At 45.5% G+C, this 11,899-nt stretch overlaps 1 protein-coding gene across 1 annotated transcript in view; it reads right to left on the bottom strand.

The window, feature by feature from the left end:
* Window positions 1–863: 863 nt before the first annotated feature.
* Window positions 864–11,899, bottom strand: part of pde9aa (phosphodiesterase 9aa) — a gene marked incomplete at its 5' end in the record, with an annotated part of 44,636 nt that continues 33,600 nt past the window's right edge. Inside the window, 10 exons of the mRNA XM_080019806.1 lie at window positions 864–969; window positions 1,859–1,927; window positions 2,064–2,159; window positions 2,353–2,481; window positions 6,514–6,618; window positions 6,735–6,848; window positions 7,565–7,721; window positions 8,131–8,213; window positions 10,859–10,963; window positions 11,212–11,298. Of these exons, the coding sequence (XP_079875932.1) occupies window positions 1,877–1,927; window positions 2,064–2,159; window positions 2,353–2,481; window positions 6,514–6,618; window positions 6,735–6,848; window positions 7,565–7,721; window positions 8,131–8,213; window positions 10,859–10,963; window positions 11,212–11,298 (927 nt within the window). The 3' untranslated portion in view covers window positions 864–969; window positions 1,859–1,876. The remainder of the gene's footprint in view (window positions 970–1,858; window positions 1,928–2,063; window positions 2,160–2,352; window positions 2,482–6,513; window positions 6,619–6,734; window positions 6,849–7,564; window positions 7,722–8,130; window positions 8,214–10,858; window positions 10,964–11,211; window positions 11,299–11,899) is intronic.

Raw genomic sequence — 11,899 nt, 5'->3', positions numbered from 1 at the left:
ACTCGACCCATTTCAGGTCCGCCACCGCGCGCCCTGTTTCCCTGGAAACGTGTTTTTGTTTTGTTTTTTGAGACGATGGCCGCGTCGAGGCGGCACGACGCGACCTTTCCCCAGATCCACGCCTCCATCTCCCGGTTCTTCCGCCAAGCGTGGACCTGACGTGGGGGAGCCTGAGATCCACGTCCGAGAGAACGGCTTTGGCAAGAACGCCGCCGCCGTTTTGCCCCTGACGATGCGAAAAACACCAGAGTTCGGCTTAAAAACTTCAAGTGAAATTGCTGCGGTGCACGAGCGCTTTTAGACCAAGGTAGAGCTGGACGTTACGGATTAACTTCAGGAAAAGAAAATGATAACCCTGCATGACGCAATGTCACACTGTCTCAATGATTGGTCGGTCTCTCGCTCTCCCCCCCCCCCCCCCCCCGTTAATTCAGCAACAGAACCATCGCACAGGGCAGTTTTTTAATAATTAAAGTTTTTATTTATTTGTAGGAAAGAACAAAGGTGACTAGAAATCTGTACAATCTGTAAAAAAAAAACAACACTTTTCAAATAAAGATAAGAACGCAGATAGATGTGTCTAAATAACATTGTTCCGTGAAGTAGCGTGTGCTGTACAAACAGGCGTTTTTCCTGAAAAAGTCTTTGGATTGTCCGCCCCCCCTCAGTAGTTTATCACGTCGCCTTGGAAACCACACCACGTCAAATCCACTCAATCACTTGTTTTTTTCCCCACCCATGCCTGGCACGATGGAAGCTACCCAAACGGTTCCCACTGCACACTCTCTACCCCCCCTCCCCCCACACACACACACACACACACACACCCCACGCCCCTCGCCCCCCACCTCCCCCCCAGAGGTGAGGGCGCGGCGGCTTCACTTGGGGGAGGAGACCCAGACGTTGACGGAGCTCTCCAGTTTGCGGCTCGTCGCGCTGCTCAGCTGCCGAACTCGACTCTCCCTGGTGCTGAAACGGTACAGAATCATTTATTTTTGTTTTACACGTTTGTTACATTTATACAAAATCATATATATATATATATATATATATAAAAATCTAAAACTACAAAATAAAATCTAAAATATATAATATTTTTATATTATAAAGTGTTTATATTATTTTATAATAAACAAAAATATTCATAGGTATTTTTTTAATAAGAAATTGCAGACCCCTTGCAATTCCTACAAGGACCACTAGAGGGCCGTGACCCCGAGTTTGGGAACCCCTGCTCTCGCTCAAGTTCAAGAGATTGTTTGTCATACTTCAGCACAGATTCCATTCTTTGGGCGCCTAAAGGTGCAGTGTGTAGAATTGAGTGGCATCCAGCGGTGAAGTTGCAGACCACACCCCCGACCCCTCCCCTTCCAGTGACGTGGGTGGAGCTACGGTGGCCTTCAAGAAGTCCTTCTCCAGAGCCAGCGTTTGGTTTGTCCACCCTGGGCTACTGTAGATGGCGGCCACCGTGGAAGCGTTCCCACTCCCCATGTAGCTACAAGGGGCTCATTCTAAGGTAACGCCAACACGACGATTCTTATTTTTATGGGATTGTGTGTGTGTGTGTAAAGCGACCTTGGGTCCCTTGAAAGGCGCTATATGAATTAAATTATTATGATAATTATCATTTAAAGCAGGTATCATTACATGGCCTCTAACTGTAACAGCAGCAAGTAGTATTTATGTTCATAATCTATAAATGTCAAAACAAGTATTGCAATATTTGTTGCGTACATTAGTTGCGTGACGTCGGGACGAGCTCAGCGTAGCATTAGTAGCGTCTCTGTGTCGCTATGGAAACCGCTCGCAGCCGGTGATGCGCGAGGAGCTGACGCCCCGCCCCCCCTGATCTCCCTACCTGGTTTAAAGCTTTATCTTACTTCTTTTTCGCTCCCAGAGTCATGCTTTCACTCTTCTTGTTCTGCACCTGCGGAAAACAAAACCCACAGCTGACTTAGAGAGCCACACGCACGCACACACACACACACACACACACACGCACACACACGCACACACACACACACACACACACACACACACACACACACACAGGCGGCTCTGACCTCACTCATGGCGTCGTCGATCTGTTTGAGCTCCTCGTATCGGTCTCTGGACTCCCTCAGCGGCTGCACCATCCCTTCCTCAATCTGAGGAAACAGCTGCAGCGTGCGTGCGTGTGCGCGCACAGACACACACACCACACGGCACACACACACACACACACACACACACACACACACACACACACACACACACACACACACGGAGCAAAACACAGCGTGAGTATGGGTTCAGCCGTGCTGGAGTGAGTGATGGGTTGCTTCTCTCCTCCTCTTCCTCACGCGCACTCACCTTCATCACGGTTTCAAACATGGGGATGAGGACGAACTTGATGAAGCCGATCTGAGCCGTCGGTTTGGTCACCTTCTCTCTGTCCATGAACGGAGCGACGGGGAGACCCTCCGACTTCTCCCTGTCGCTCTGGAGAGGGAGGGAGGGAGAGGGCGAGAGGGAGGGAGGGAGAGGGAGAGAGGGAGGGAGAGAGAGGGAGAGAGAGGGAGGGAGGGAGAGGGAGGAGATTTTCGTTAGCTGAATAAAATGGTGTCCAACGATGCATTTTGCACTTGATCATGCTTTTCAGGGCCTTATTGACTGGTTGTTACAACCTCGCTCTGTACTGCAGCCACTACAAACACCTTTCAGATCAAATCTTTTAATTGTGACGTTCGTGACTTTACCATTTTCAAAAAGAGATTTAATGGTTTTTTTTAGGTGTTTGACCCATTCTGCATGTAATCACTGTGGGAACTTTCTGCAGCAGAGCGGTAAGTTCCTGCAGCAGAGTGTTAAGTTTCTGCAGCAGAGTGTTAACTTTCTGCAGCAGAGTGGAGAGTTTCTGCAGCAGAGTGGAGAGTTTCTGCAGCAGAGTGGTAAGTTTCTGCAGCAGAGTGTTAAGTTTCTGCAGCAGAGTGGTACGTTTCTGCAGCACAGTGGTAAATTTCTGCAGCAGAGTGTTAAGTTTCTGCAGCAGAGTGTTAAGTTTCTGCAGCAGAGTGTTAAGTTTCTGCAGCAGAGTGGTACGTTTCTGCAGCAGAGTGGTACGTTTCTGCAGCAGAGTGTTAAGTTCCTGCAGCAGATTGGTAAGTTTCTGCAGCAGAGTGTTAAGTTTCTGCAGCAGAGTGGTACGTTTCTGCAGCACAGTGGAGAGTTTCTGCAGCAGAGTGGTAAGTTTCTGCAGCAGAGTGTTAAGTTTCTGCAGCAGAGTGTTAAGTTTCTGCAGCAGAGTGGTATGTTTCTGCAGCAGAGTGGTATGTTTCTGCAGCAGAGTGGTAAGTTTCTGCAGCAGAGTGGTAAGTTTCTGCAGCAGAGTGTTAAGTTTCTGCAGCAGAGTGTTAAGTTTCTGCAGCAGAGTGGTAAGTTTCTGCAGCACAGTGGAGAGTTTCTGCAGCAGAGTGTTAAGTTTCTGCAGCAGAGTGTTAAGTTTCTGCAGCAGAGTGTTAAGTTTCTGCAGCAGAGTGGTACGTTTCTGCAGCAGAGTGGTACGTTTCTGCAGCAGAGTGGTACGTTTCTGCAGCAGAGTGTTAAGTTTCTGCAGCAGAGTGGTAAGTTTCTGCAGCAGAGTGTTAAGTTTCTGCAGCAGATGTTAAGTTTCTGCAGCAGAGTGGTAAGTTTCTGCAGCAGAGTGGTAAGTTTCTGCAGCAGAGTGGTAAGTTTCTGCAGCAGGGTGGTAAGTTTCTGCAGCAGAGTGGTACGTTTCTGCAGCAGAGTGGTAAGTTTCTGCAGCAGAGTGTTAAGTTTCTGCAGCAGAGTGGTACGTTTCTGCAGCACAGTGGAGAGTTTCTGCAGCAGAGTGGTAAGTTTCTGCAGCAGACTGGTACGTTTCTGCAGCAGAGTGGTAAGTTTCTGCAGCAGAGTGTTAAGTTTCTGCAGCAGAGTGGTACGTTTCTGCAGCACAGTGGACAGTTTCTGCAGCAGAGTGGTAAGTTTCTGCAGCAGAGTGTTAAGTTTCTGCAGCAGAGTGGAGAGTTTCTGCAGCAGAGTGGTAAGTTTCTGCAGCAGAGTGTTAAGTTTCTGCAGCAGAGTGGTACGTTTCTGCAGCAGAGTGGTACGTTTCTGCAGCAGAGTGGTAAGTTTCTGCAGCACAGTGGAGAGTTTCTGCAGCAGAGTGTTAAGTTTCTGCAGCAGAGTGTTAAGTTTCTGCAGCAGAGTGTTAAGTTTCTGCAGCAGAGTGGTACGTTTCTGCAGCAGAGTGTTAAGTTTCTGCAGCAGAGTGTTAAGTTTCTGCAGCAGAGTGGTAAGTTTCTGCAGCAGAGTGGTAAGTTTCTGCAGCAGAGTGGTAAGTTTCTGCAGCAGAGTGGTACGTTTCTGCACCACAGTGGTACGTTTCTGCAGCACAGTGGAGAGTTTCTGCAGCAGAGTGGTAAGTTTCTGCAGCAGAGTGGTAAGTTTCTGCAGCAGAGTGGTAAGTTTCTGCAGCAGAGTGGTAAGTTTCTGCAGCAGAGTGGTACGTTTCTGCACCACAGTGGTACGTTTCTGCAGCACAGTGGAGAGTTTCTGCAGCAGAGTGGTAAGTTTCTGCAGCAGAGTGGTAAGTTTCTGCAGCAGAGTGGTAAGTTTCTGCAGCAGAGTGGTACGTTTCTGCACCACAGTGGTACGTTTCTGCAGCACAGTGGAGAGTTTCTGCAGCAGAGTGGTAAGTTTCTGCAGCAGAGTGGTAAGTTTCTGCAGCAGAGTGGTAAGTTTCTGCAGCAGAGTGGTAAGTTTCTGCAGCAGAGTGGTACGTTTCTGCACCACAGTGGTACGTTTCTGCAGCACAGTGGAGAGTTTCTGCAGCAGAGTGGTAAGTTTCTGCAGCAGAGTGGTAAGTTTCTGCAGCAGAGTGGTAAGTTTCTGCAGCAGAGTGTTAAGTTTCTGCAGCAGAGTGGTACGTTTCTGCAGCAGAGTGGTAAGTTTCTGCAGCAGAGTGGTAAGTTTCTGCAGCAGAGTGGTACGTTTCTGCAGCAGAGTGGTACGTTTCTGCAGCAGAGTGGTGAGTTTCTGCAGCACAGTGGAGAGTTGGGAAGCAACATTTTAATAAAAAAATAGCAAAAATAGCAATCCCATCCTTTAACTTCTGATTTAATATAGGTTATACATAATTTAAACCTCCATTTTGATGCTAGTTCTTTGCAGAGGTGAGAGATAATTTGTTTGTTATTTTTCCGCCACTTTTTCCCTGTAATCTTTTTTTACGCATTGCTGTGTTTTCCTACGTGATTTGTTTATGTGATGTAAAGTGTCTTCGGGAACCTGGAAAAGCATAATACAAATCAAATGTGTTATTGTTATTATTATTATTATGATTTTTTAAATTATTATCATTAATATTATACGGTTATACAGTGTATCAGGCCAAACGAGGGCAAACATTTATAGTATTCCGGGCCAAGATCCCAGATCCTGGGCCAAACATTATGCAAAGATAAACCACAGGAGGAGGAGATGTTTTTATGTTGACCACGCCTTTAACTCAAAAGCCAGACGGGTTATCTTCTTAAAACATGGAAATACTGATAAAGCTGCTGAGTGTCGGTTCATTGAGTGCAGTGACCTTTACATGTGTTATATATGCAGGATATGGATCTGGGTTATCACTCTGATGATTACATTAATATGAACCCATCAGATGAGGTGAGACAGCCAGCGTTTATACTCCCAATAAGCAGGATACGCAAAAATGGACCCTAGCTGTCGATGAGAATAAATAGTTTATACAGGATAAATGCTCCCCTTTTTTAAACTCTTTGGATGTGTGTTTTGGTTTGGGTAGTAGTTTTAATGATGCTCTAAAATATAAATCTTGCCGCTTTCATGTCCAGGTGATTTTATATTTTAGGTTTTATTATTCTGTATTTGCTCGCATGTTTCTCTTCTCAGGAGCTTGCGCTAAACTGTTCCTCCCAGATTAAATAAAGGTTCAAATAATCAAATGTGCATTGTTAAAAGGCCACTTGGCATGATTCATGTATTTTTTTTTTAACCCCCAAAAGGTCTGAAAGAAAGCGTGATTAAAATGGCCTTAACGGAGTCTGTGCCAGCATACTTAAACACAACGCAATATAAAAATAATAATAATTGAAGTCAAGAATCCATTGTCAGGTTTGTACATATTATTTAATTAAAATGTGTGAGAACATTTAATACCTTTGATTTAAGACAATAAGAATAGTAAGGTTTGAAAAATAAAAAAAGAAGAAAACAATCATTCGGGTCATTTTGGACCCAGCATATGCATTCTAGGGTTAAAAGGTTAAGGGGGCATTTTTAAATTCTGGCTTGAGTTAAGTTGGATTTTCTTGGTTCTGATTCGGCGTGAACCCTGTCTGCTTTTTAGGTCAGAGCTGAACGGGGTCTGTAGGCCCTTGACAGATTAAACTGTGTTGACTCTAAAATAAAGAGAGTTTTGATGGCGAGACAAAGGGAGATGAATCAGGCACTCATCTAATGTTATAAGGGTTGTTCTGGAGCTCCCACCTGCATGAAGTACTCCTCCAGCAGACAGTCCACCCAGGGCTCGGCCACCTCCATGGGACGCACCTCGTTGGAGATGTCGCAGCACTTGATCAGAACCATCTTCAGCTGCACGGAGAGGGAGCGGAGGGCAAAGGTCACACGTCATCGCCGCTCGCCTCGCTTTCAGTTCTCGCGCGGCACCAAACGAAAGACACTGAGATATTATCATCCCATGGACTCACGCAGGTGACGTGCTCCTCGTCGCTGTAGTCGAAGCTCTCCACTTTCAGCTTGAAGGAGTCGAGGATCTCGCCGTGCCGCGCCATGTCGGTGGCCAGGATGAGCGTGATGGTTCCCTGAGACGCACCACACCAAACGCCACAGCAACAAAATGATTCTGAAGCAATGGCATCCTCCATCCTGCTCCTCCTCAGACCTTTTACTGGAGTATAATTACAAACTACCTGACACAAAATGACTCTAGTTAAAAGTTTAAGTCCCAGAGTCACATTTCTGCTATAGTACTTGTTCTTAAATGTATTTGAGGTCTGAAAAGCCAACGTTTCTCTCATATCCCGTGCCCTGATGACTGTAATAGCCTGTAAGAATACAGCATCAAACACCACTGTCCCTTTTTACATCCATGCAATACGCCCAAAACACATTATTATGTAAAAAAAAATGTCATTAGTAGTTTTAACGCTTCCATTATTATTTATTTATTTTTAATAAATATTATTATTCCTTCCTTACTTTCTATTTCTACTCTTGGATTGCTTATTGTTTGTATGTATATATGGTAATTGTAATGTGTGTACTGTGTTTCCTCGACGCTTCCCCGCTGAGCTGCTGCTCGCGCTCAATAAAGTGGTGTCTTATCTCATCTTATCTTTCTATCCCGGACCCGTGAAAGACGATCAGGTTGACTTTTTTGGTCCGCGTAAGACGCTGTTTATTTGTTCCGTTCCCTTCCTCGTTGGGAGCCGTGATTTCGACCGCTATGATTTTTTGGACCACGGCAACGCGTCATCCCGTGGCCTAGCCGAGTTGAGCGGAGTTTAATTGGGCCCACCTGGCGGATCTGCTTGAAGACCTCGGGGTCGAAGGTGGAGAAGATGTTGCAGTCGGGCTGAGAGAAGATCTGGAACGCGACGGCACAGTGGTGGTTCTCCAGAGGAGAGATGTCGTTATAGCGCACCGCCAGCTCTGTCCTGGCATTCACCTGATACCTGAGAGAGAGGGAAAAGAGGGAGGGAGGTAAAAAAGAGGAGAGGGGGAGAGGGAGAGGAGAGAGAGAGAGAGAGACAGGAGAGAGGTGAGAGGGGGGCGAGAGAAAGGGAGAGGGGGTGTGAGAGATGGAGAGTGGGAGAGATCAGGGATAAAGAGAGAAAGAGGAAGAAACAGAGAGGGGGAGGCGGAGAGAGGGAGAATTAAAGAGGGAGGGGAGGGAGGGGAAAGGAGGGAGAGAGAGAGGGAGAGGGTGAGAGACAGAGAGAAGAGAGAAAGCGGTGGTGAAGAGGGAAAGGAGGAGGAGGAGGAGAGGGGGAGGAGGCATGAGTGGGCGGGAGAGAAGGAGGAAAGATAGTAAAAGAAAGAAGAAGCAAGAACAAGTGTGTGTGTGTGTGTGTGTGTTCCTACGTGTTGTTGTATCCAGGATGATCCAGGTCGTGACAAACAGCAGCTGTCATTAGAATCAAAACGTCCACCTGAGTAAACTTCTCCTAACACACACACACGCACATACACACACACGCACGCACGCACACACACACACACACACGCACACGCACACACAAAATTATTTTTCTAAAAAGTCAATGATACGTATATACGTAGGTGCTCATGTGTGTGAATGGGTTTGAGTACTCGTTCTCCTGTGTATGCTGTTGTGCTAGCTGCGTGTGTGTGTGTGTGTGTGTGTGTGTGTGTGTGTGTGTGTGTGTGTGTGTGTGTGTGTGTGTGTATGCTCATGTGTGTTTGATTTATGTGTCTCTAGATGCCGGTCTATCTATGTATGTGTGTCTGTGTGTGTTTGTGTGTGTGTGTGTGTGTGTGTGCTTTACTTTGTGTTTTCTTTCATGTCTGTGTGTGTGTGTGTGTGTGTGTGTGTGCTTTACTTTGTGTTTTCTTTCATGTCTGTGTGTGTGTGTGTGTGTGTGTGTGTGTGTGTGTGTGTGTGAGATCATCAGTAGCCTCATTAGCACCACCCTACCGCAGAAGCCTCATAATGGCCCATTACACCCTGTGATAATTAAAGCTCCAGTGAACACGTCGCCCTTGACAACGGAGGGAGACGACGAGGCTAATCTCTCCTCTTCACTGCTCTTCTTCCCTGCTCGCTCTCTCACTCTCTCTCTCTCCCTCTCCATCACGACCCCCCCCACCGGCAACCCTCCTCTCCTTACCCATCCCCCACCCCCTTCCCCCCGCCCCTCCCTCTCCTCTTAAAGACATATAAAACCCGTCTGTACGAGTATTGCGCCGACCCGGCACTTTCACTGAACACGGTTTAGACGGAGTTTGTCTGATATGGGGTCATTAAAACCGAATAAGTGATTACGTGTAATTACAGGGTTCATTCTGGAATTGCAGAAGGAAATTCAAGGATTTTCAAGTACTTTTTTAAGCATTATTTTTTTCATTTTCAAGGACGTATGAAAACAAAACTATATTAAATTTTAAATGTTATCTTTATTATTTAAAATAGAATAAAATCATAGTCTCATTATCTAATATTTATATTAGTATATCTACGGCATATAATCTCATTGTCACCTACTATTATACACTGATCAGCCATAACACTAAAACCACCACTATTAACCGCTCATGCCGCCAAAACAGCTCTGACCTGTGGAGCCATGGACTCCACAAGACTTCTGAAGGTGTCCTGTGATATCTGGCACCAACAGGTGGGGGCCCCATGGATCGGGCTTGTTGTTCCAGCACATCCCACTGATGCTCCATCGGAACGGACCCTAACCCCACCCATCCACGTGATGTAGAAGAAAAGGGGATTCAACAGACCAGGCCACCTTCTTCCATTGCTCCACGGTCCAGTTCTGACGCTCACGTGTCCATTGTAGGTGCTTTCAGGGGTGGACAGGGATCAGCATGGACACTGTGAGCGCTCCCATACGCAGCAACTGCCATGCACTGTGTTCTACACCTTTCTATCATAGCACCACTCACTGTTCCACCACTTTGTGCTACAGTAGTTCTTCTGTTCTTCTGTCAAACCAGACGAGCTAGACTTGGCTCCCCATGCGCATCAATGAGCCTTGGGCCCCAAGACCCTGTGTTCACCGGTCGTCCTTCCTTGGAGCACTTTTGGTAGGTAGTAACCACTGCATAGCAGGAACCTGACCAACAAGACCTGTGGTTTTGCAGATGCTCTGACCCAGTCGTCCAGTATCACAATGTGCTCCTTGTCAAAGTGGCTCAGATCCTTACGCTGCTTCAACACATCAACTTCAACAACTGACTGTTCACTTGCTGCCTCGTATAATAATAATATATAACACTATATATATAATTATAACATATATAACACTATATATATAATAATAATATATAACAGTATATATATATAATAATAATATATAACACTATATATTTAATAATAATAATATATAACACTATATATATATAATAATAATATATCCCACCCGTTGACAGGTGTCAAAGGAACCAGATTATCAATATTATTCACTTCACCTGTCAGCAGTTTCAATGTTGTGGCTGATCGGTCTAAGTGTCTATTTCCAACCATGCTGGTTTCCCTGGCATAATCTATGTCGTAAAAGCGAATCTGGAAACTTTTAATGACGTTACGATTTGAATAAAAAAACCATGGGCAATATCACAGGTTGTCAATAATCGCGTTTTTTTAAGGACTTTTCAAGCACTTCGAGCACCTCAAGGACCTCGTCAGAACCCTGTAATTAAGCTTCTTCCATTTAGGGATTTAAAATATGTTTTTAAAATATATATATAAATATATAGATGAAAATCAAGCTGCTTTTTAAATATCTAAGATGTGTGATGTGCTCTCTGGAGTCCGATTATTCATTGAATTGGGACTATTCTCCCTAAATCAGCCCTGTATGCGAATAATATCCAAAATAAAATAAAATAATTGTCCCCGGGGAAAATGCCTGTTACTTGTTAGGTTTGTCTTGCATTGCAGGGTTTCCTCTGTATTTATCCATCGGTGCAGCATCACCAATGGCAAGAAGTTATTCAGAGAAAAATAACCCCTGAAACCCAATTCATCACTGTGATAAAAGCACCATCGCTCCTCCATCTTCTCAATGGCTAAATGACACCTATCGTCCGCAAACCGAGGTGAACCGTGGCTCCGCACCTGTAAGCTGCACAGACAGATCATGCTGTACATCATCTGGGTGACGCAGAAGCAGTGACGGAAGTTGTGGAAGGGGTTATTCCTGTAGTTGTCATGGATACACAGCTGAAAACAAAGAGCGAAAACAGAGGAGAGAATAAGAGCGAGCGAGAGAGAGAGCGACAACGCCCAAGTCATGTCAGCCCGACTGGACGCAGCCACCCGCGGCGTTTCCACAGCTACGGTTAGGGATGTTTTTGGGGTTTTTTTTCTCCGCAATTGAAAACACGACGGATGCGACTGAGGTAGTCCCGAGGGGGGTGAACTCCACCCCTCTGGTGCTCCAACGCCGCCGGCTCTCAGAGGGGACTCACCAGCCACCTCTTGAGGGTGATGGGGTTAATGTTGAAGTCCTTCACCAGGCCCAGGTCGTGGTACATGTGCTCCAGGCAGCTCAGCATCTGGAAAGAAGGAGAAAAGAGGAAAATGTTATTGAAAATTGAAAAAAGCTAAAGTGATCTACCTACGAAGCAACATGGTATAGTGTCAGGTACAGGATGTGAAGTTGTCAAGGATATAATTATCTGACTGGTTTTCTGTCGTTGCATTAGGGCGTGAGGAGACAGAGCCCCCCTCCCAGTGGTCTCCGATCTTCTAAGGAATACACAAGCTCCACAAAGACGAGGCTAAGGTCGTACCTTTGCTCATACCAGGGTTGGTTCTGGCAGGACCTTTTCATTTTCAAGGACAAATACAATACACTTTCAATGTGATCTTTCTGAATCTCGTTGTCTATTATTTACATTAGTATATATACAGTATATATCTCATCTCCTATTATGAGTGTCCAACCGTGTCAGACTCAGTTTAGTCTACGTCGTAAAAGCGAATCAAATTATAATTTTTTTTATTACTTCAATTTGAATAACAAAACCAGGGATAACATCATCGGTTTTCAATGATCACATTTTTTCAGGACAGGACTTTAAAGGTTTTCCGGTCCTGACATTTCTGAGGAAAAAATTGAGGCACTTCCAGCATCTCAAGGACCTGGTAAGAACC

Source organism: Zeus faber, assembly GCF_960531495.2.
Source record: "Zeus faber genome assembly, chromosome: 18".
NCBI classification, from domain to species: domain Eukaryota; kingdom Metazoa; phylum Chordata; class Actinopteri; order Zeiformes; family Zeidae; genus Zeus; species Zeus faber.
Note: the sequence above shows the minus strand (reverse complement) of the source record. Positions and strands in the feature narration are given on the sequence as shown.